This window comes from Mytilus edulis, chromosome 6 (genome assembly GCF_963676685.1).
Source record: "Mytilus edulis chromosome 6, xbMytEdul2.2, whole genome shotgun sequence".
NCBI lineage: Eukaryota > Metazoa > Mollusca > Bivalvia > Mytilida > Mytilidae > Mytilus > Mytilus edulis.
In genome coordinates this window covers 66,300,358-66,325,812 of record NC_092349.1, presented here as the reverse complement: position 1 = coordinate 66,325,812, position 25,455 = coordinate 66,300,358, and the positions used below count along the sequence as shown (strand labels likewise).

General features: G+C 32.7%; 2 protein-coding genes across 3 annotated transcripts; one reads left to right on the top strand and one right to left on the bottom strand.

Annotated features, from left to right (window-relative positions):
• Positions 1 to 428: 428 nt before the first annotated feature.
• Positions 429 to 10,110, top strand: LOC139528190 (uncharacterized). The gene is made up of 2 exons (XM_071324065.1): positions 429 to 535; positions 8,094 to 10,110. The coding sequence occupies exon 2, from the start codon at positions 8,563 to 8,565 to the stop codon at positions 9,895 to 9,897; it is 1,335 nt and encodes a 444-aa protein (XP_071180166.1). The 5' UTR covers positions 429 to 535; positions 8,094 to 8,562; the 3' UTR covers positions 9,898 to 10,110.
• A 1,264-nt stretch (positions 10,111 to 11,374) lies between these two features.
• On the bottom strand, positions 11,375 to 25,417 carry LOC139528187 (uncharacterized). 2 transcript variants are annotated; one of them, XR_011665541.1, is made up of 7 exons: positions 25,362 to 25,412; positions 22,490 to 23,040; positions 21,670 to 21,784; positions 17,870 to 18,015; positions 13,457 to 14,399; positions 12,255 to 13,404; positions 11,375 to 11,673 (listed from the first exon to the last, which is right to left on the bottom strand). XR_011665541.1 is itself a non-coding variant. In XM_071324062.1 (5 exons), exons 2-5 carry the CDS (start codon positions 23,032 to 23,034, stop codon positions 14,204 to 14,206), a joined length of 1,002 nt encoding a protein of 333 aa, XP_071180163.1. In that variant the 5' UTR covers positions 23,035 to 23,040; positions 25,347 to 25,417; the 3' UTR covers positions 13,718 to 14,203. The 2 variants fall into 2 exon arrangements, 1 of the variants encoding a protein (XP_071180163.1); XM_071324062.1 differs by lacking the exons at positions 11,375 to 11,673; positions 12,255 to 13,404 and having other exon boundaries at positions 13,718 to 14,399; positions 25,347 to 25,417.
• Between the last annotated feature and the right edge of the window lie 38 nt (positions 25,418 to 25,455).

Here is a 25,455-nt window from a genome sequence, read left to right as displayed (position 1 = left end):
ACTACCTTCACCAAAAACTTGGACCTGAAACTCGCACTTTCATTTTCTATGTTCAATGGACCGTGAAATTGGGGTCAAAAGTCCGTTTACAAATTAGAAAGATCATATCATAAGGAACATGTGTACTAAGTTTCAAGTTGATTGGACTTCAGCTCCATCAAAAACTACCTTGATCAAAAACTTTAACCTAAAGAGATACGAACGAACGGACGGACAGACGAACAATTAAACAGACAGACGGACGAACGAACAGACGGTACGACGCACAGACCAGAAAACATAATGCCCCTCTACTATCGTAGGTGGGTCATTACTCAGTAATAAAAGAATCAATTTATTTAGTTTCAGTGATCAAAATCAGTTGACTATTGACTTGGGACGAATTGACAAAATCTGGAACGAATTATCAAATCTGGGTCGAATTGACCAAATCTGGGACGAATTTATCAAATCTTGAACAAATAGTCTTGGAGAACGACATTCGTATTCGTACCTTCAAGCTCGTCTGTCACTGAAGCTAAAAAAATACATGCAGGTGTGCAAAAAAATGTCCTGACAACTGTAGATTTTGTATAAGGCCGTTTACGGAACGTTTTATAGTATACCGTTGTCTCTCCGTCGACAATCAAAACGCTTTCAACTGTTTTCATGAAGGCAGTGTCTGCGCGTACCCGCATGTGGGTACGAATAGTCAAATTGCCGTTCTAGGCTGCGCGTACCCACATCTGATTTTATAATAAAATGCCGTCAGATCGGGAATGAAACGTGAAATATATACGGAATTTGTTGCAATTAGTGAATAAATTGATTAAAACTACTCAGAATTTTCATAAATATACACATATATATTTCATACAATTGTATATAAGAATTTATAGAAGCCGCAGAGAAAAGAAAGAAGAACCGGGAGCACAAAATTTAAAGAAGATTTAAAGTACAACAGAATAAATTTTTCCTGCATTCATGGTGGGAAGCAATTCCAAACAAATTCGACAAGAAAAAAGGCCTAATACAAGGTATTTGTTTTAAATTGTAGTTTTTAATCGAATTTGCCACGCGTTTCATTTAAGTTTTTTTATAATGTCGATTACTTATAGTTTTTGTATTGCAAAATCGTTCGTGATATTAAGGATATGTCTAATTTCAGTACTTTCCAAATGGAATGTCCTCAGTTCCACATTAAACTTGGCGTAACTAAAGATGGACAAAACCTTAATTAGTTACATGAATCTTTTATAATTGGTTTAAATTGATATCATTACTTGCTTCTTTAATTTTTATAAACTCAAGCTTAAATTTTAGAATTTTTATATATTTTAAAATTTCAGTTTCTGTTTTACATTTTACTAAAAGATTATCTTAAAATATCATATGGGTATTTTTTTAAATTATTAAAATTTTATTCTTAAAATTTTCATTTAAATTTTATAATAGTATTAATTTCTATCATGTTTTCTTTTACAGGGAATGTACAGTTTCATTTTCCATCATTGTGCATTTAATTTTTGCAATGTTTATTATGTATCATTATTTAATAAATACAATTTGAAAATATTATTTTTCATACTCTTCACTCGTTCTACACGAAATCCCTATATTATCGATAATTTCCGTATATATTTCACGTTTCATTCCCGATCCGATGAATTAGTCACCAACTATGTACTTGGTAAAGTAGATGAAGAACTCAACAAACTTCTCAACAACCGCTGTAATAGATCCTCGAATTCTGAACAGTTTGATCCAAGTCAACAATCGTTTCATCAGCAAAAATCATTTATGCAACCACACCAATACTCTCCAAATCAGCATTCAAATCAACCATACGTTACAACTCAACGACCAAATCATCAATTTTCATCTTATGACCAACCTGTTTTTCACAATACATCTCATGTGCTACCAAGTCATCAATACTCAAATGCTTACTACCAATATGATCACATTCAAAACAGGGAACAAGATATAGAAATTAATCACTCAGTTAACTTTCACCCTGACCTCAACGATGATAGAAACATATGTAAAGAAAACTTAATTGAAATACTTCCAACTGAACAAAAGAAAGTTAACAACACCAAACTTTCACACTCAAATGAATCATACAGGAATGATAAAGAAGTGGTAAACAATCAACAGAGTATAGGAAAAAGTGATCCCAACTGGTTCCACATCTCCCTCGAAGGTGAACCCATAAGCTATGAAATAAACAATAGTGACATGCATTTTTTATACCAACACATGCAGCCTCGTCCGTCCAAAAATATAACAATAAAACCTAGACCCATAGGAGAGAAGGCTAAAAACTGTAAATATGTATTAAAGATTATAAATTTTAACTGTAAAAACATTTTAACCTGTGGTCCACTATTTGATGAATTAAAAGACTCTATTGACATTTATCTACTTCAAGAACACTGGCTCTTCCACTGTCAGTTAAAGATGTTGAATGACATTCTGCTAGATTATAAGGGTGTTGGTAAAGCAGTAGACTCCAGTGACCCAATTACTCCATGGAGAATGCCAAGAGGCTATGGTGGGACGGCTATACTTTGGAAGAAAAATCTTGACTCCATAGTCACTCCACTGTCAATAGGGAATATTCGAATACAATGCATTGAGATCAATGGTGACCCAAATTTAATAGTCATTTCTGTATATTTACCTTGTAAAGGTTCAACAAATAGTCAAACAGAATTTCAAGAATGTATAGATCTATTGAATGAAATATTGACAACCTATGAACTAACACACCAAATAATAATAGGTGGTGACTTTAATGAGGAAATCTTTGGATCCAATGATTCGATAAGACAAAAATATATAGTGTCATTTATGGACGAACACTGTCTAAGTACAAAAGATATTGGAAAAACATTCATTAGCGCTAATGGGAGTGATTGTACTGCAATTGACTATATACTCTTTCAAGAAACTTTTAAGGAATCAATCATTAATATTAAGAAATGTGAATTTACTGGGAATGTTTCTGACCATTATCCTCTTCTTTTGTCTCTGGATTTCGAAATAACTAAGAGTTCAAATACAAAAACAGAATTTAACCCTAAAATGAAAGTTAAATGGGATAAAGCAGACCTGTCCAAGTACACTGAGATAATTAATGAGGGACTTATTACATCTCTACAAGACATAAATACAAAAGTTGATATAGAAACAGGTTTTCATGATATAACTGCTGTAATAGCTAAAGCCACCAATGAGATTGCACAAAAACCAAAAACTAGAAAGAATAAACCTAAATTAAAAGTAATGTCTGACGAAATATTGAAAGCTATTAGGAACAAGAAATCAGCATTTTATTATTGGAAAGCAAAAGGACGGCCAACTGATAGTTTAGATCATTTTCTTCTTGAAAAGAAAATTACGACACAGGAATTAAGAAAGATTTAAATTTGTAGACTAGAAGTTGCACAAAAACGCATACAAGAAAGAAATGAAATTATTGAAGCAAGATCATCAAACAAAACTCTCTTCTATAAACTTATCAACAAGCAACGTGGAAAATTATCCAGACGTATAGATGAGCTTAATGTAGGAGACAACATTTATAACACGCCAGAGCAAATAATGGAGGGTTGGAAAATACATTTTGGACAATTAGCAGAAAACACTCTTGATGAAAATGTTGATTCAAATTATTTAAAGACTACAGAAAAGGAATATAAAAACATCATTGAACTCTGCAGTGAGCAATTTATACATGTTGATGTAACACAGGAAGAAATTCTAAAAGCTATAAACAGTTTGAACCGAAATAAAGCAGCAGATTTCTATGGCATTACAGCTGAAAATATTATCCATGGAGGTGTCAACCTTTTAACATATTTACAAACTTTAATCAACAAGTCTTTTGAAAAACATTTTATTCCTGATTCACTCAAAATTGGAACCCTCTTACCGGTATTTAAAAATAAAGGCGACTGTAAAAAATGCGAAAAACTACAGAGGAATTACTGTAACACCAACATTCTCAAAAGTAATCGAGAAGATACTAAAAATTAGAGAGAACTGTAAAATAATAATATGTCAAAATCCGTTACAAAGAGGTTTCACAGAAAATTCATCACCATTACTTTGTGAACTTATAGTAGAAGAATTTGAAAGGGAGAATAAAGATCTTAAACGCCCAACATATATAGGCCTTCTGGATGCAAAATCTGCCTTCGATGTCGTGGTTCATGCAAACTTAAGGTTCATCATAACCTTTTGGCTAATATGGCCGTATTTACACCCCAAATTTTACTCTGAGTACAGACTAACCTATGCACCTGCAACAGTTTTAAGGCATGGCAGGAACTAGATATATGAATTTTAAATGCATTTTATGTTTTAGAAAATTATAAACTTTTCTAGATTTTGACTTCCAGTTTTTTTCGTTCCTGCAGAGGGTGCAAAAATTAACTAAGTAGTGAAAACGATTGAGAAGCTCCCCTCATATAATCAATGTTGTGAGTAGTATTGATTTAAATGGACAATGGATGGACAATAGACACCTGTAAACAATAGATGATTTAAACTGTGTAACTGAGTGGACCGTATCAAATGAAACTCGGGTGTTTGTTTATTTTGCTATCTTCTGCAGACTGAAAAAAACTGGACATGAAAATCCAGGTAAGTTTTTAATTTTCTGAAACGTAGAATTTGTATAACTTTTATATATCTAGTTCCTGCCATGCCTTAAAACTTTCCTGGATGTACCAGTTTGTCTGTACTCATAGTAATTTTTGAGGTGTAAACACGGCCATATTTTTCAATTCCTTATGATGAACCTTAATTAAAAGACTTCATCAATATGGTTTTTCTAATCAATCAATCTTATTGATAGACAATCTATACCAAAATGCAGTTTCATATGTCAAATGGGACAATAGCTTTTCAGAAGATTACTTTAAAATAGAACAAGGTGTTCGGCAAGGTGGAACTCTCAGTGCCGACTTATACAAACTTTATATAAATCCTCTTTTGAATTTTCTATGCGACTCTGGACTAGGTGGAAAAATTGGAAACATTAATTGCTGTGCACCGACCTGTGCAGACGATGTTGCACTTCTTGCCTGTAACCCATTGGATATACAAACAATGGTAAATATTGCCGTCGATTTCAGTAAGCGCGAAGGATACCATCTACAACCTTCAAAAAGTGTAATTTTACCTGTAAAAAGCAAAGCTAAATCTATGGAAACTAATTTAGGATTTTGGAAATTGAACGATACTGTAATGCCAGTAGTAGACAAAGCTTCACATATTGGAATAACGAGATCTCAAAACAATTCTGCACAAACAACTGTTGAAGAAAATTTGAAAAAAACCAGAAGAGCTATCTACAGTCTAATGGGAACTGGTCTGCATGGGGAGAATGGTCTTGATCCCGAAACATCAATTGCAATGTTGAGAACCTATATTCTTCCAATACTTACATATGGGCTTGAAATTGTGATACCAAAAGGCAAAATTCTTGACAATTTACAGATCCAATACAAAAAATTACTTAAGCAGATTCTTTCGCTAAATATTAATGTTGCTGATCCTGCTGTGTACTTAATATCTGGTTTATTACCCATAGAAGCAGAAATACATTTAAAAATCCTTTCAATGTTTGGAAATATTGCAAGAGCAAATAAAAACTCATCTGAGTGGAGGCTAGCAGAAAGACAACTACAGATTAAGAGCTTTGACAGTAACAGCTGGTTTATAGATATATATGAAAAAGATCTGTATCAAGTATAATCTAGAAAACCCATTATCACTACTTTATAATGAAATGTCAAAAGGAAAATGGAAGAACATGACTACAACAGCAGTACATAAATATTGGACGACAAGAATTAATGAAGAAATTAATAATGTATTTCTCCAGCTTGAAATACATCCCAACATCATCATTTAAAGTTGGGAAAATTCATCCTTTGGCTTTAGCGAATAGTGCTAATCAAAGAGACATTAACAGAATCCCAATAAGAATAAAAATTGCAACTGGATCCTACATTCTACAGACGAATAGAGCAGCTTACAATCAAAACAACGTTGATCCAACTTGTAAATTATGTGATCAGGCAGAAGAATCTTTATCACACTTTTTGCTGTGTTGTAGAGCACTAGATCAAATTCGTACACCAATATTGAAAAACATATGTAAATGTAGTGAGCTTCTTGCTTTGCAACATTCTAATATTTAGCTAGACATTATGCAACTAATTATTAATCCATTCCACTATGCTGGCAGTGTTGAGTCAGAAAATGATATAAGCTGTAGAATTGAACCTCTGTGTAGACAATTAATATATAATTTACACAATAAGAGATATGAAATACTTTCAAAAATGGACTTGATAAGTAGTAGGAGGAAGGTCAAATAGGGTTTTTGCAGATCGCCTAGGCTAAATTTTAATAAATAGAATTATTATATTCCTATTTTAATAGTATACAGACAATTTTTATCTTTTACATATAAAAGGATAAATAAATATCGTAATTTGAACTGTGAACTGTGTACATAGTGCTCATAGTGTAAATATATTGATGGATTAATATTCTATACTGTTGCGGTGGTGGAACTACTTTTATTGTTTTACTCCATATAACGGAGGTGTGTCTATATTGGCAGAAATTAATTGGATACAGATACAGATGGCATTTTAATAGAAAATCGGATGTGGGTACGCGCAGCCAAAACTGGCAATATTATGACTATTCGTACCCGCATGCGGGTACGCGCAGACACTGCCTTTCATGAAACTTTGGAGATTTTCAAACTTGGAGAATTTCAAACAAAACTTCTACAGACAACTTTAAGGATGCACTTGCCAATGAAGTTCACCTAAAACATTTTCTCACTTAAACAAAATGTATATATGAAGGTAGTAATGTCATTATATATATATATATATAGTTGTCTCATTGGCACTCATACCACATCATCATCGGCTTCCTATTATATAGTGAACAACTTTCAAATTTCGGATTTCAAAATTATATTAGATATCTTATAAACTGTATATGATATATCTTATAAACTGTATATGATATATCTTATAAACTGTTTATGATGTCTTACAAACTTTATAAGATATCTTACAAACTTTATAAGATATCTTATTAACTATTCAGATATCTTAATTCAATGATCTTATAAAATGTATAAGATATCTTATATTTTTTATAAGATACATTGTATCTCATTAAGAAATGACTTTATCTATATGAAAAGATAGAACAAGGCAGTACATATACAATCACTGACTTGTCTTAGATAAGTAAAGTTGAAATGTACGACAACGGAAGCATGTCTATATAAACATACCAAAACACATTTACAGACAAAAACAAAAAAATAAAATAAAAAAAATATTCTTATGGACAACAGGATGCAAATTGTAAGGTGTAATCCAGGTGCTTCAGATGAATAATAAAGCAATTAAAGCTTTTAAAACAAGGCAAAAGAAGTCGGCTTACGTACAAATGTAACTTTAATCAGGAACAACCAAAAACATAAAAACCAAAGGATTTATTATAAATTTTTGATGCCAGATGAGATGACCTTTTTTTTTTTTTATCCAATACATGTGAAGCCAACATTGCAGGGGCGGATGCAGGAATTTTCGAAAGGGGGGGTGCTAACCCAGGGCACCCAGGGCAAAGGGGGGTGCAAAACATATGTCCTGATACAAATGCATTGATCGGCAAAAATAAAGGGGGGGTGCGCATCCCCGGAACCCCCCCCCCCCTGGATCCGCCACTGCATTGTCTGAGGAAGATGAATCACCTTTGTTTCTAATATTAACTTCTGAATTCATCAATGGATAATTTAAAAAAAAAAGTTAGAAATAATATCAGTGGAGAAAAACACGCAGTCCAACTACTTGACAAATGATACCCTAATGCTAGTAATGAAATTAACAGTTTGTATTGTCTGTAGTGATTTTATGGTAAGACACAGATTTTCTGTAATAAACTCAACCTATAATGGTTTAATTTTACAAATTATCACTTGGATGAGAGGGTTGTCTCATTTGCACTCATACCACATCTTCTTATATCTATCAAGTTAAAATGTTTACATTTTTCTTTTACAGGCTAATATGGCATCTGCATCTGAAATTGACTGTGGTCCTTGTAAATATCGCACTATTGTAGTTCAGGGGATAGTATGGTGTCCAGTATGTGAAGAGGGATTATGCAGTGAGTGTCTTGATCACCATAAAGCAGTAAAGGCACTGAGAAACCATGATACTATGCCAATAGACTGCTACCAAGATATTCAAAAGGAAGTGCATGATTTAGATTTGCAGTGTACACTCCACAATGAAAAGTATGAACTGTACTGTCCTGTTCATGAAGTTCACTGCTGTTTCCAATGTGCAAATTCCGAACATAACAAATGCACAGGAGTAACTCTTCTTCATAAATTTATAGAAAAACATTAAATCATCAGCATCTCTTGTCAGTCTAGAACAAGCATTACAAGAAAGGATAAAACACTTTGAAAAGTTAAAGTTAAATAGAAAAATAAACATTGATAGAATTGAAAAGCAGGCATCTGATATGGTAGAAGAAATTGGTAATATTAGAAGTGATTTAGAAAACCGAATTGCAGTTGTTGAAAGCCAATTGAAAACTGATTTAAAATTGCAAAAGAGTGAACTAAAAAGTTCCATAAAGGATGTAATCGATCAATTAGAAAGTCATAGCAATTTCTACATTGAAATGTATTCAGCTCTTTCAAAATTAAAAAAGAATGGGACAAACTTCCAGTTATACACCATCATTAAGAAATATGAAGCTAATCTGCTAAAAGAAGATAAAGCCTCAGGGTTATCAGAAAAAGAAAAGGGAATGCAGGAAATAGATTTTTTCTTTTCTAAATCATCTGAGATTGATCAATTTCTTACCAAAGATTCCAGTTTTGGGATAATAAAGATAAATCATTTACCCCCAAGTTGCAAAATGAGTACCGGTATCAGAAAAGACCACACTGCCCAAATGCTTTCAACAGAAATGGTAAATTCTGCTGTTATTTCAAAGGGTCCAGTAACAGTTCAAGATCCTGAACATGCAGTTATAAACACAGCCAAGAAACGTGGTTCAGTTGCTTCAATGGAATTTGTAAAGCATATAAAGACTTACAGCTTAGCAACAAAGTATGACGATATAGAAGATGCCAATTTTTCAAATGCTGTTATTTTACCCTCAGGGGATATTATTATCACTGATTGTGCAGAACAGGGTGGCATTTTAGTTTTTGATAAAAATGGATTTTTGAAATCAGAAATTAAGAATCTTGGTAGAGCTCATTGTGCTTGTTTGGTAGATAATAAACATTTAGCATTTTCATTCCCAAAAAATGAAAATGTAAAGCTAGTGAGCATTGACCACATGAAATTACTAAACACTTTTAAGCTTGGCTCCACATGTGTTGGATTAGCATCTGCACAAGGAAATATTGTGGTCTGTACTAGACCCTCTAGTATATTTGTTATAGACACGTCAAATGGGAATATTTTGAAAAAAATGGATTTACACTTGAATAATATTACTCATGTGCAGTTTTACCAGACACATATGTTGATAACACAGGTGAATTCAAATATCATTTGGAGTTTTGATAAATATGGAAATGAGGAGAAAAAATTTGACTTTGGAAATAAGGACTTCAGAAACATGTGTGTTGATATATATGGAAATATTTTTGTTTCTGAAGTAGATTCTAACAAAATTTATGTACTTTCTTTCACCAGTGGAAAGACAAGAGTTCTTCTGAATGAAAATAATGGGTTAGAACAACCAAAAGCCATTGCATATAATGAAAAGTCGGATTCCATTGTGATTGTTGGAATGAATGGTATTTTCTCTGCCATTTTTGACATTATCTATGAATAAAGATAGGAAATAAAAAGTTAAAATGGTCTTACAGAAAGTGTCAAAATCTGGAAATCACTTACTTGAAAGTTATAAAGTTAAGTATAAAAGAGTCACTTTAAATTTAGCCTGGACTGAAGGTCAAGGTAGCAAATTGTCTCTAATGGCATTCCATCATCTTCTGTCACTTCAACTTGTGCAATAGCAAAAAATAGATTTCCATGTCAGCAGAAATGTGTTTTTTTCATTTAAACTTATAAACAATGCTTAGTACCTCAAATTATAGATTAAGTACAAATTTGGGTAGCGTCACTTTTACAGACTCTTTAAGTTATGTCCCTTTATAACGTTATATGCAAGCATGGGCATTGTCTGTGTCCATGGTGTAACAAGGACACATGATTCCCTATTTATTTCTATAGATTATGATTTATCAAACTATAAGACAATTGATGCCATTGCAACTATGTTTGTTGACCAACAGCAAAAAACAACATAACATTTATACTTGATACCCCAATGATCATTCACAGAAAGTTTTGTTGAGATTGATGTAGTAGTTTCAGACAAGAACATCTTTAAAATACTTTACAATAATGAACGTCTCCAAATGTTGGCAATAGCTCACATGTCCTTTTTAAAAAAGAAAACTTGGGAGGCTACACAGCAAATTATCAACATGATCAATAATTCAATATGAACCCTGTACACTTCAGCTGATTTTTGTCTTGATTCCACCAAATTAACAAAAAAAGAGAATATGGCACAACTATATACATGTATTAGTAATGAGAACAGCCTTCATAGTTGCACATTCTTTCGTACCAGAAATTATTACCTCATTCTTAATCTCAAGTAGCCTGGGGGAAAGTAGAATTTGTTCTAGAGTATCAATGGCAATGAGAGCAACCGATGACATACAATAATCAAAGTAGGTCTGACATGGCAAATGGCCCTGGTTATATTCAATGTTAGTCCCTTTCATGAATGTGACCTACCAAATTAGACTATTTACCGGATTTGTTATCACCTTAAGCGACGGGTGCCACATGTGGAGCAGGATCTGCTTACCCTTCCGGAGCACCTGAGTTTTGGTGGGGTTCGTGTTGCTTATTCTTTAGTTTTCTATGTTGCGTCATGTGTACTTTTGTTTGTCTGTTTGTCTTTTTCATTTTTAGCCATGGTGTCCCTCAGGTATCTTTCGTCCCTCTTTTAGTCCTCTTGAGTCCTTATTTATTTGAATATGGAGTTGTTAAAAAGTCATACGTTGATTGTTTAATTTTTAGAGAAAACATGCAGTGGTAAGGTAATTTTGTTGTGATTACGGTAGCCTTGTGTATTATTTTTCAGTTGTTGAACTTATGGTCTGTTATTAGTTATCCAAGTCTTAAGACTACCATCTCTGAGTCCGGATTCTTCTAAATCTAATGTCTCTTTCTTGAATAAGAGTCTAGATCTTTGTTCTGACAGAAACTATAAAAATAATTTTCTAGACAGATTTTAAATAACAAAAATAATATATTTTGAAAAATATCAAACCATAATTATTTGATGGAATACATTCATTGCATAACAATATAAGTAGAAAACATATAAATATATATTAGTTAATTCAACAACCCACCAATATTTTCCGATTTGATATTTTATTTAATTATGATCTGGGCGAATAAAATAATTTCAAGTTACATCTGTCCCCCAGGCCCCTATTAAATTTTCCATTCATACATCATGGTCTACTTTGACATTAAAGTTCATTCTTTTAGACTTTGATAACTTTTTACAAACTTCAAGAAACTTGGACAGGAATAAAACAGAAATGAAATAAATGGGAGATAAACTTTAATTGCTTATTGAGAGGTGGAAGGACCTTTGTTCAAATGTCTGGATTAGGGTTTTTTTGTGGGATTTGTGGGTTTTAATGTAACAAGACTCAGGAATTAATGATTAAAATGTTTCCTGATAAGGGATAAAATGGTTCAAATTTTTGTGAAATTCATAATTCAACATTATTTTTCCTCCCCTATTATAAAACAATTGAAAGTTATAAAAAAAACTTATATTTCAATGTGCAGTTTTAAACTTTATTTCCCCCTCAAACAGGCAGATTTTTTTCTTTCGTATTTGTCAGTTTGGTATTCAATTGTTAAATTTATAAAGCTAATAATATCAAAGAGGCAAACAGTGTCTGCATAAAAACTCTAAAAAGTAAACAAAAAATATACAAATTTCTATATATATATCTCCACCCTCTGAGGTTGAAAAGTAATGATTTAGTTTAATTTCATACAGTACACTTTTGGGTTTGGATCACAACTTTATAAAACAATAAACATCTAATAAATATGTGAAATTACTTGCTTTCAATTGATATAAACCAAAAAAAGGAAAAGAAAGAATATGACCTAAATAAGATACCGGATACATACATATGGTCCATTAGTTTTGATTACATACAAAAATATTACCTCCTGCAAAACAAACAAGATTGTCAACAACACAATCAAACACTTAAACAAAAACACTTATATTATAATAAAAAAGACACATATTGCGACACTGCGACAGAAAATTTCTTCATCTGAATACAGACTAGCATGTGAAATATGGTGAAAATTTTGCTTTGACATAAATTTGTTGTTGTTAGTTAATTTACCTCACATTGAGACTTCAGGACTTTTGACATTTATCATACATCACTTATGGGCTTCCGAGATATTTTTCTGACAAAGAGGAGAAAATCCAATTTTTATACATGTTCAGTCATCCTAGTGATATGTAGGACTTTGAACTGTGTTGGTTTGATGCTAAAGTGGGATGATCTGCACAAACTACATTGTCAATACTTTTCATTTCCATATAGAAGACAATTTATATGTTAGAGAAGAGTGAATAAGGGTTTCATAAACTTTTTATACTACAAAAACAGGGAGAATTGTGGATAGGACAAAGTTTATGTTGCGATTTTTATTGTTGAAATCTACAAACTGTTCCTTTTACTGTTGATGAGAGGCATTCTTTAAATACATACATTTCCCCGAACTCTCTGTATTGTAAAAGTACGGTTAAAGAGGAACAAAATTAAGCGACTCCATCACCTTCAAGTCCTAGACATGTAAGAAAGGTATGACCAATGTCAAAATCTACAAGTCTCAACAAAAAAATTAGTTAATCAATTAATAACAACAAAAGCTTATTCCTCTTACAATGGGAATGATTGATCAAGAGAAAATTTAAATTGAGTTCACCTTTTATCAGATACAAACATTTCAATGATATTTTTAAATAGAGCAAAAAAACAAATAAATTATCTGAAAGCGTAATACAGCAAAAAAGCTTTTTACAATGCTTACAAAGCCATATACAGACACACATAAACAGTTATACACTTTATTGGTATAAATGGTCATTCGTTGTATTTATACAAATCTCTTCTTTACAATATGACTAGTCAGGCATACATGTACAACTTTTAAGATTAGACAATAGGAAAGTCTTCTCTGAAAAATTCTATCTTCAATTGTCAAGCTGTCTTCATGATTCCCAAAGATCATTTATACATTTTTACTGAACATCGAACTTTTATGAACAATTTAAAGAACTAAATAAATTATATAGAGATGATAACGAGGGTGTTTTTTTATAACAACCTTGAATACTTTCTTACCTGATCGATTGAGATGATATTTAATTCAAAAGAGGAAATGTGTTAATAAATTAATTTTTATTATGGTATTTATTATTCCATATTCTCGTTGTTTATTTTTCAAGATTAAAACTTGTTAATAAGTGTTATACTATTGAATGAGTCACAACAAAGAGATTTGGCTTTTAAACCAGAAAAAAATTAAATAAAAAGATTTCTTATCTACAGGCTTTTTCTCTCTCAACATGTTGGAGGAAGCAAAGGTATATTTTTTAAGGTCTTTTTTTAGATCCAGGGGGGTGGGTTCCGGGGGTTGGAACCCCCCCCTTTTTTTTGGCCAATCAATGCATTTGAATGGAGACATATAGTTGGAACCCCCCCTTTGTCCTGGGTTGGAAGCCCCCTTTTTAAAATGGCTGGATCCGCCCCTGTGACTGGTTGTTTATATTTAGTGGCCAATATCGGAAGACAAAAGACAATTTAAGTATTATGGGGCTGTTCAATAAAAACATACATAAGACCCAGGTAAGGCACTTCGAAATCTAAACATGGTTTGGGTGTCAAATACTTTTGTGTGAATTGAACATGTAAGTGATATTCTTATAAAAGTGAACCCATTTTCAAAAATGCCTTTCCTGGGTAACATGTAAGATTGAATGGATATTCCTAAGCAGCTATAAGCTATCTTAGTTTTGCATCATAATTTGCATCTGTCACAAAGTTCAATTGTTTTGACTTCCTTTTCCTGTCACTTCTAGAGGTCAGGAGTAAAACCTGGTTATTGTTCATTACATAACACACTTTATTCCATAGACCACGACACATAGCGATCAGTTTCACATCTTTGACTACTTTTTTGGCAAACTTGAGCTGTTTCCTGTAAATACAGAATGGGTAAAAGTATTAGTATATCATAGTTTGCTAAAATATAGTTTATCCCATGCTTTGTGATGAAATATGATTAAAATAATCTGTCACTGAGCTTGCTTTCAATGTAAAGGGTTGAAGATGGACACATTTTATTAAGATTTAACAGGTAAAAAAAAATTATAAGATAGATAAAAGAAGGAAAATTAATAACTGAGTTTTAAAGTAATTAAAATGAACTAGAAAGTTCCTAAAGAATGCTTTTATTTTTAAACAAGAGGCTCTCAAGAGCCTGAATCGCTCACCTGAATTTTTTTGGTTTAATCTCTCATCAATGATTATTTTGGCTTTTCAATTTATTTAAATGTTCTTTGAATCGTCCTATTTTCTTCAAAAGCAAAAAAAAATCATTTTCTCCTATGTTCTATTTTAGCCATAGGAGCTATGTTTCTTGACATACAAGGAAATGAAATATAAAATTTATACTAGATACTCTGAAACTCTGAAACTCATTTAGCCTAAGTTTGGCTGAAATTGATACAGCAGTTTCATAAGAGAAGATTTTTTAAAGTAAGTCAACATGATGAACAAATTGTGAAAAAAAGTCTTTAAACGGCAATAACTCCTAAAGAGGTCAATTGACAATTTTGGTCAAATTGACTTATTTGTAGATCTTACTTTGCTGATCATATTTGCTGTTTACAGTTTATCTTTATCTATAATAATATTCAAGATAATGACCAAAAACTGCAAAATTTCCTTAAAATTACCAATTAAGTGGCAGCAACCCAACAATTGGATGTTTGATTCATCTGAAAATTTCAGGGCTGATAGATATTGACCTAATGAACATTTTTACTCTATGTCAGATTTGCTCTTAATGCTTTCGTTTTTGAGATATAAGCCAAAAACTGCATTTGACCCCTATGTTCTATTTTAAGTAACGGCGGCCATGTTTTTTGACGGATCAAAAATCAAAGCACACACTTTGTGCAGGATAATCTAAGGAACAACCATGCTAAGTTTTAACCAAATCCATTCAGTAGTTTCAGAGGAGAAGATTTTTTAAAGTTAGCAAATATGATGAACAAATTGTGAAAAATTGTCATTAAAGGACAATAACCCCTTAAGGGGTCAATTAACAATTTTGGTCATATTAACTTATTTGTAGATCTTACTTTGCTGATCTTTTTTGCTGTTTACAGTTTATCTTTATCTATAATAATATTCAAGATAATGACCAAAAACTGCAAAATTTCCTTAAAATTACCAATTAAGTAGCAGCAACCCAACAATGGTTTGTTTGATTCATCTGAAAATTTCAGGGCTGATAGATCTTGACCTAATGAACATTTTTACTCCTTGTCAGATTTGCTCTAAATGCTTTCGTTTTTGAGATATAAGCCAAAAACTGCATTTGACCCCTATGTTCTATTTTAAGTAACGGCGGCCATGTTTTTTGACGGATCAAAAATCAAAGCACACACTTTGTGCAGGATAATCTAAGGAACAATCATGCTAAGTTTTAACCAAATCCATTCAGTAGTTTCAGAGGAGAAGATTTTTTAAAGTTAGCAAATATGATGAACAAATTGTGAAAAATTGTCATTAAAGGACAATAACCCCTTAAGGGGTCAATTGACAATTTTGGTCATATTAACTTATTTGTAGATCTTACTTTGCTGATCTTTTTTGCTGTTTACAGTTTATCTTTATCTATAATAATATTCAAGATAATGACCAAAAACTGCAAAATTTCCTTAAAATTACCAATTAAGTGGCAGCAACCCAACAATGGTTTGTCTGATTGATTCATCTGAAAATTTCAGGGCTGATAGATCTTGACATAATGAACATTTTTACTCCATGTCAGATTTGCTCTAAATGCTTTCGTTTTTGAGATATAATCCAAAAACTGCATTTGACCCCTATGTTCTATTTTAAGTAACGGCGGCCATATTTTTTGACGGATCAAAAATCAAAGCACACACTTTGTGCAGGATAATCTAAGGAACAATCATGCTAAGTTTTAACCAAATCCATTCAGTAGTTTCAGAGGAGAAGATTTTTTAAAGTTAGCAAATATGATGAACAAATTGTGAAAAATTGTCATTAAAGGACAATAACCCCTTAAGGGGTCAATTGACAATTTTGGTCATATTAACTTATTTGTAGATCTTACTTTGCTGATCTTTTTTGCTGTTAACAGTTTATCTTTATCTATAATAATATTCAAGATAATGACCAAAAACTGCAAAATTTCCTTAAAATTACCAATTAAGTGGCAGCAACCCAACAATGGTTTGTTTGATTCATCTGAAAATTTCAGGGCTGATAGATCTTGACCTAATGAACATTTTTACTCCATGTCAGGTTTGCTCTAAATGCTTTCGTTTTTGAGATATAAGCCAAAAACTGCATTTGACCCCTATGTTCTATTTTAAGTAACGGCGGCCATGTTTTTTGACGGATCAAAAATCAAAGCACACACTTTGTGCAGGATAATCTAAGGAACAATCATGCTAAGTTTTAACCAAATCCATTCAGTAGTTTCAGAGGAGAAGATTTTTTAAAGTTAGCAAATATGATGAACAAATTGTGAAAAATTGTCATTAAAGGACAATAACCCCTTAAGGGGTCAATTGACAATTTTGGTCATATTAACTTATTTGTAGATTTTACTTTGCTGATCTTTTTTGCTGTTTACAGTTTATCTTTATCTATAATAATATTCAAGATAATGACCAAAAACTGCAAAATTTCCTTAAAATTACCAATTAAGTGGCAGTAACCCAACAATGGTTTGTTTGATTCATCTGAAAATTTCAGGGCTGATAGATCTTGACCTAATGAACATTTTTACCCCATGTCAGATTTGCTCTAAATGCTTTCGTTTTTGAGATATAAGCCAAAAACTGCATTTGACCCCTATGTTCTATTTTAAGTAACGGCGGCCATGTTTTTTGACGGATCAAAAATCGAAGCGCACATTTTGTGCAGGATATACTAAGGAACAATCATGTTAAGTTTCATTCAAATCCATTCAGTAGTTTCAGAGGAGAAGATGTTTGAAAAATTGTTAACGACGACGACGTCGACGACGACGACGGACGCCAAGTGATGAGAAAAGCTCACATGGCCTTTTAGGCCAGGTGAGCTAAAAAGAAAAAGATACATTGAGTCACAGTATTATTTTTATGCATTTAATCAAATTATCTGAGTTATCTGCCCTTATGTGGTTTCTTCAATCTGTTAAAAAAATAATACCACATAAATATTATTTGTACAAGCTTTTGAAACTTCTATAACTTCTATTTGCAGCACAAATTCCATATTTTAAACTAAAGGCTTCACAGTGATCAAGAATTGCTTATCTGGCAAAAATATTTTGATACTATTTTCCTTTCTTTTTAATTTTGTTCAACTTAAAAAATAATCCGGAAACAAACTACCTTAAATATATAGGTTAAGGATGCTTACCTGATTATATATTTACTCTTCTTGAAGTGACCTTGCTGCATCAGACTGAGGGCAAAGAAAAGTCTACATCTAGATATTGTAATTGGATCTGCCATCTCCATAGCAATAACCATCTGTTTAAATGAAATCTTTCCTGCGATGACAGCCTGGGAAAAATATGTATATATCTTCTAACATTTGTTTTAAATTAATACATGTACAGACAAAATAAGTTGATTCTTTCTTTTTCAATTTATATTTAAATCAGTTTTTGTGGGCTTATCTCACTGCTCATTGTATTACTCTTGATAAAAAAAATCAGGACAAGTCAATAGACAACTTTTGAGTTCGATGCATTTCCGTCAAAAACTCTGGTTTTAGTGAACGTCATTTGTGCGTTTAGGGGCGTCGTCAATTCCATTCCAATGTTGAGCGAGTGGTTGGAAAACTATAATTCTATAGTGTACTAATTATTCGGCAAATTGAATTCTTACCAGGTGCTCCGCAGGGCGCAGCTTTATACGACCCCAGTGGTTGAACCCTGAACAGTTGGGGCAAATTTGGTCACAATATTCAAGCTTGATTCTGTCTGAATTTGGATTGTTATCAAATTTTTGACATAATATAGGTTTTTGTCACAAAATTAATGTGGTCAAAGATTAACAAATCTATTGCACAATATTGTGCAATTGAAGATTTCTTCTTGAAACTTTTCAAAATTCAAAATTTGAAAAATTTTGAAACAAGAGGCTCTCAAGAGCCTGAATCGCTCACCTTAATTTTTTTGGTTAAATCTCTCATCAATGATTATTTTGGCTTTTCAATTTATTTAAATGTTCTTTGAATCGTCCTATTTTCTTCAAAAGCAAAAAAAAAATCATTTTCTCCTATGTTCTATTTTAGCCATAGGAGCTATGTTTCTGACATACAAGGAAATGAAATATAAAATTTATACTAGATACTCTGAAACTCATTTAGCCTAAGTTTGGCTGAAATTGATACAGCAGTTTCAAAGGAGAAGATTTTTTAAAGTAAGTCAACATGATGAACAAATTGTGAAAATAGTCTTTAAAGGGCAATAACTCCTTAAGGGGTCAATTAACAATTTTGGTCAAATTGACTTATTTGTAGATGTTACTTTGCTTAACATTTTTGCTATTAACAGTTTATCTGTATCTATAATAATATTCAAGATAATAACCAAAAACTGCAAAATTTCTTTAAAATCATCAATTCAGGGGCATTATACCTGAAAAACCAGTTACCCAATTTGGCTGAAAATTTCAGGACAGGTAGACCTTGACCTAATAAATACTTTAACTTCTTGTCTTATTTGCTCTAAATGCTGGAGTTTTTGAGATATAAGCCAAAAACTGCATTTTACCCTGTGTTCTATTTTTAGCCATGACTGCCATGTTTTTTGACGAAATAAAAAATAAAGCACAAACTTTATTTTATACACCCTACTGATCATTCAGTTGAAGTTTGGTTGAATTTGGTTTAGTAGTTTTAGAGGAGAAGATTTTTTAAAGTTAGCAAATATGATGAACAAATTGTGAAAAATTGTCATTAAAGGAAAATAACCCCTTAAGGGGTCAATTGACAATTTTGGTCATATTAACTTATTTGTAGATCTTACTTTGCTGATCATTTTTGCTGTTTACAGTTTATCTTTATCTATAATAATATTCAAGATAATGACCAAAAACTGCAAAATTTCCTTAAAATTACCAATTAAGTGGCAGCAACCCAACAATGGTTTGTTTGATTCATCTGAAAATTTCAGGGCTGATAGATCTTGACCTAATGAACATTTTTACCCCCATGTCAGATTTGCTCTAAATGCTTTCGTTTTTGAGATATAAGCCAAAAACTGCATTTGACCCCTATGTTCTATTTTAAGTAACGGCGGCCATGTTTTTTGACGGATCAAAAATCAAAGCACACCCTTAGAGCAGGATAATCTAAGGAACAATCATGCTAAGTTTCATCCAAATCCATTCAGTAGTTTCAGAGGAGAAGATTTTTTAAAGTTAGCAAATGTGATGAACAAATTGTGAAAAATTGTCATTAAAGGACAATAACCCCTGAAGGGGTCAATTGACAATTTTGGTCATATTAACTTATTTGTAGATCTTACTTTGCTGATCATTTTTGCTGTTTACAGTTTATCTTTATCTATAATAATATTCAAGATAATGACCAAAAACTGCAAAATTTCCTTAAAATTACCAATTAAGTGGCAGCAACCCAACAATGGTTTGTTTGATTCATCTGAAAATTTCAGGGCTGATAGATCTTGACCTAATGAACATTTTTAACCCATGTCAGATTTGTTCTAAATGCTTTCGTTTTTGAGATATAAGCCAAAAACTGCATTTGACCCCTATGTTCTATTTTAAGTAACGGCGGCCATGTTTTTTGACGGATCAAAAATCGAAGCACACACACTTTGTGCAGGATATTCTAAGGAACAATCATGCTAAGTTTCATTCAGTAGTTTCAGAGGAGAAGATGTTTGAAAAATTGTTAACGACGACGACGACGGACGCCAAGTGATGAGAAAAGCTCACATGGCCTTTTAGGCCAGGTGAGCTAAAAAAGGAAGCCCTTCAAAAAAAGGTTAACAACCCCCCCCCCCCCCTTTTTGAAACCCCCTTGGAGCAATAACCCTTAAACTCGATCCCATGCTTTCCGTTGCAGGATTGAACCTTGTTGTACAATTTCCGAGAGATCCATACACTTAAACACAAGTTATTATCATGATTGTTTGGGAACTAGAAACATGCTTCTTTTTGGCCCTTTTTTGGCCCCTAATTCCAACATATTTTGGGCAACTCATCCAAAACTTAATCCCAGTCTCCCCTTTGTCATATGGTAAATTGTGGTACAATTTCAGAGAGGTCCATACAATTACACATAAGTCATTGTCTTGAAACTAGAAAAATGCTTGTTTTGACCCCTTTTTGGCCCTTAATTCCTAAACTTTGGCCCCATAACCCCTAAAATGAATCCAAACCTTCTACTTGTGGTTTTAAACTTTGCAGTATGATTTCAGAGCAATTGAAATACTTCTACACAAGTTATTATCATGAAACTAGAAAAAGGCTCGTTTTGGGCCACTTTTGGGCCCCTTATTCCTAATGGGTTGGGACCATCATCCCCAAAATCAATCCCAAACTTCCTTTTGTGGTATTGCACCTTCTGCACATCATACCATTATCCATTATACGATCCCAAAATTGTTTTGGGGTCGTATAAAAATTGACAATCAACACTATTGTCATTAAGTACCTACAGAACAACCATTTTTTCTAGTTTATCCTGCACAATGACGATCACTAAGACGCTTGAAGAACGTAAATAGTGCAGGGATACAGGCGACCCCCTCTATCTGGTAATGTCATAAAGGCGTGCATAAGTGACGAGTTTTTTCCGGTGACGGATGAACTCGAAAGTGGTCTATTGTATTAAATTTAGTTAACTTTGTTGATGAAAACACATTTGAACTGTTTTGTAAGTAAATCTTATCTTATCTGTACCAAAACTTAGCACCTCAGTTAATTATGGTATCAACAAAATAGATAAAGTTGTTCTCTTTAAATATTATGAATCTCCTACTCTATCTATGTTTGTACTACTGCATTTTTGAACTGATTATGTGAATATTTTTTGTGGGCTGATGCTTTTCCTGATGATATCAAAAGAAGTCCTCTAAGCTCCTCCTATGAAGAAAAAGAACCACCTTATTAAAAAGGACAACCAGGCCAAAACATCTTCTAAATGGACTCTTTATCAAAGGTCCATGTATCAGTACTTACATGAGATTCAAAGTAATCCCCTAATGAAGAGTAGGCACCACCTAATGTAGACAACCAAGCCATGGCATCTTCTAAATGCATTTTCTTTATCAACAATCCCTGCATTCTGTAATACCTATTTGTTAAAAATAGAATGTAAATTTACATAACATGCATAAGTATGTTACTATCAATTGTAAATTAAACAACAGAACATTTAATTTCCTTCCCAGTACAGTATGTTTAGTATAGTGAACTTTTTTTCAGTAACTCTGATTATTTACCGGTATGCGAAATTGTGTCATGATATAATACACCAGTATTATTATTTTCCATAAAAAATTAGTTGGAGAGCCACAAAGAAATCCTATTCTGTTACTCTTATCTATGTATTTTAAAGTTTTTGTCAACAGGGTAAGCAACTCATCAAATATAATTTCTAATAGCAGATGTCAAGGCCAGAAACATGGCAATACTAGATGATGCTCGCAAAATTGTGGTTAAATTGGGCAAGTGTTGAAACAAAGAGTTTTTAAATTTTGCAGGCAGCTTGTCAACTGAGCATGAGTAAAAGCGTATATGATACGGATAGATAATGGTTTCCAAATTGTGTTATTTTCTCAAACATTGGTGTTTTCTGCGGAAAAAATATTGTTTTAAAGACAAATTTAGGAAGTACAAAACACTACATTTAAACGTCATATCACAAATATTTCTGACTTTCTATGGTTTCAGATCTAGAGGAGATGAGGCTCTATGAAATCTGTCTTTTCCTTAAATAGTGCAGATGCTGTATAAGTGCTAGATGTGCAATGAATCATAGGAGAATGAAAAACTTTACCAAGCATAATCTATTTTCTGTTTTGGATATACTGGCTGTATTTCAATGACAAAAGGCACTGCCAAACATCCATCAAATATATCAGAGAAATCTCCATCACTGGGATAATAATCATAAATAAATGAATGCCTCCTCTTAAGCCTCCTTAAAAATCTTCGTCTAAACTTATATGACCATTTCAGTTCTGAAGTAATACATGAGGCAAAATGAGCTTCTAATTTGACAGTTGCTTTAAGAATTGGACAAATCTCTGTGGCTCCAACAGCACAGCAAACTCCCGGAGTTATGTTGATTTCGTTATACTTATAGTGTTTACCAACATTGTTATCTATACAAGTATTGTTTACATGTGAGGAGTCACATGGTCCATAAATGTTTGGCACTATCTTAAGCAGACATGGATGAATTTGCCTGTTGAAAGTGTTCAGAATGAGAGCAACGCCTATCTCCCCAGGTCCAAAATTGGTATCAGCTAGTTCTTGTGAATAAAACCAGTAGTCATGAATCCTCCTGTCAATCACAACATACAACAGGTAATCAGCCATCACATTCTGGAATAAAACATCATACATTAATATAATACATATTATAGTTAAAAAAAAAAAAATGGTTGCCATGATCATTTGATGATGCTGTAATAGTGTAAAGAAGTGGAAGATAGGAAGGAGTTATTTTAAACTCATAAATTGAACAGAAACTGATACCACTATATATAGCAAAAAAAAAGAAAAGATGAACAAGTCAAAAAATTACTAGAATACTAAAGAATGGGCAAAATGAACCCTACCAAAAATAAGGGGGTTTACTCGGGTGCTCCAGAAGGATAAGTATTGTAGGCAGTACCTGCTTAATATGGTAAATATTAGACTGTTGGTTTTCCCGTTTGAATAGTTTTACACTAGTTATTTTGGGGCCCTTTATAGCTTGTTGTTCGGTGTGAGCCAAGGCTCCGTGTTGAAGGCCGTACTTTAACCTATAATGGTTTACTTTTTAAATTGTTATTTGTATGGAGAGTTGTCTCATTGGCACTCACACCACATCTTCCTATATCAATGGCATTGATCATGCAAATACAAATCTGGTGATTACTGATTAGTCTCATTAAATGGTTTAACCCCAATGAGAAGAGGAGTCCACAATTTTTATAATAAACAAAACAATTAATTTTACAATGACTTAAGGCTCGTAAAAGTATGAAAAAGCCAAAAAGCCACATTAACAGACATTTCAAGGCCCCAATAAAGGTTTTGTAGGACTATTAGTATTATTAGAGCCATCTTGCATGTAAAACCCCCATGGGCATTTTAAAAAGTTGGCAGGTATGCAGATGAACTAAACAACTCTCTTTTAAATCAGCAAAATGTACTAGACTGGGTATCAGGTCTGTTCGCGCCCAATATACTTTCGCACCTGGCACGTTCGCACCCATCATGCCCATAGTCCGTTCGCACTCTACACGTTTGTGCCCAATTTTAATTCAAATTCCAGTTGAATAATTGGAAAATCATAATTGTTGTTTTAATTGCTTTCGTGTAAATACTGAATGTATTTATAGCTTGGTATGAGTAAAAGATTGAAGATTTTAAATGAAAAACACAAAAGATAATTGTTTTTAACAGCTTAGTCCCTTTGATCTGAAACAATGAAACAGTAAAATATAGCAATACACTATTATAACCAAAACATGATAAAATTTATTCAACACACACAAAAAAAAAACGTAGTCAGAATCTCACTTCATTTTGAAACAAGTCAATGAAACAAAGTTATAGCAATACTCTAACCAAAACATGATTAAGAGTTATTCAACACAAAATAAAACGTTGACAGAATCCCACTTTATTAAGAAAGGAATATTATTTTTTTTAACAATACACTATCCAAAACATGATTAAGATTTATTCAACACAAAAAAAAAAAATGCTGTCTCACTTTATACACCTTATCGCTATTTGTCGCCATTACTGGATATCACACAGGTTCCCCGTAAAATTTGACGTCATCAAATAAAATATCTGACGCCACAATGGAAAAGTGATCGTTGTATGCGTTAAAAGTTCAAGCGGCTGGGTCAGCCGGACGATAAGGCTAATAGCGATAAGGTGTATTTTGAGACAACGAAAACAGTTATACTTATAAGAATACTACTTGCCAAAACTTGATTACATTTTAGTTATTAAACCCAAAACCAATTAAAATTGGGCGCGAACATGTAGGGTGCGAATGGACTTTGGGTGCGAAGTTTTATTGGTGTTAAAATAACATGGAAATGCCTAAAATGATAGTATTATTCAATAATATTATGTTGAAACTGTTTTTTGATGTATATTGGGGTATATTGGGGTATGTTGGGGTATATACACCTTATCGCTAATACCGGCTGACCCGGCCGCTTGAACTTTTGACGTCAACAACAATCACTTTTCCATTGTGGCGTCAGATATTTTGTTTTATGACTTCAAAATTTTACAGGAACCTGTGTGATATCCAGTAATGGCGGACAAATAGCGATAAGGTGTATTGGGGTAAAAAGTCACGCCGACAGACCAAGGCCAAAAGGTATGGCAAAGCAAAATGACTGAAGAGTGAAGTGGTCAAAAATGTTTTAGAAGTTTTTAATTTATACATAAACATCATGATCATTGGAGTCTCAGTATACGTGTATTATGACTGTAAACTGATTGATTCATTATTTGGACTAGTATAAACCAGTCCACACGCACTTGTTTCTATCAATGACAACTTCATATTACACATATCTGTTGTAGTGTTGTGGGTTATCAAGTTATGGATGAGAATAGGATGCATGCTGACTTATAAATTTATCGATATCTATTGAAGATTTAAGTCAGTATACTTATTCAGTTATTACACTTCATGTGCAGCTCTCGACACTAAGTCTTCTATACCATTCCGTCTGCTTAAAATAAGTCCTTTCTGCGTTTTAGATTTCACGAAAATAACTT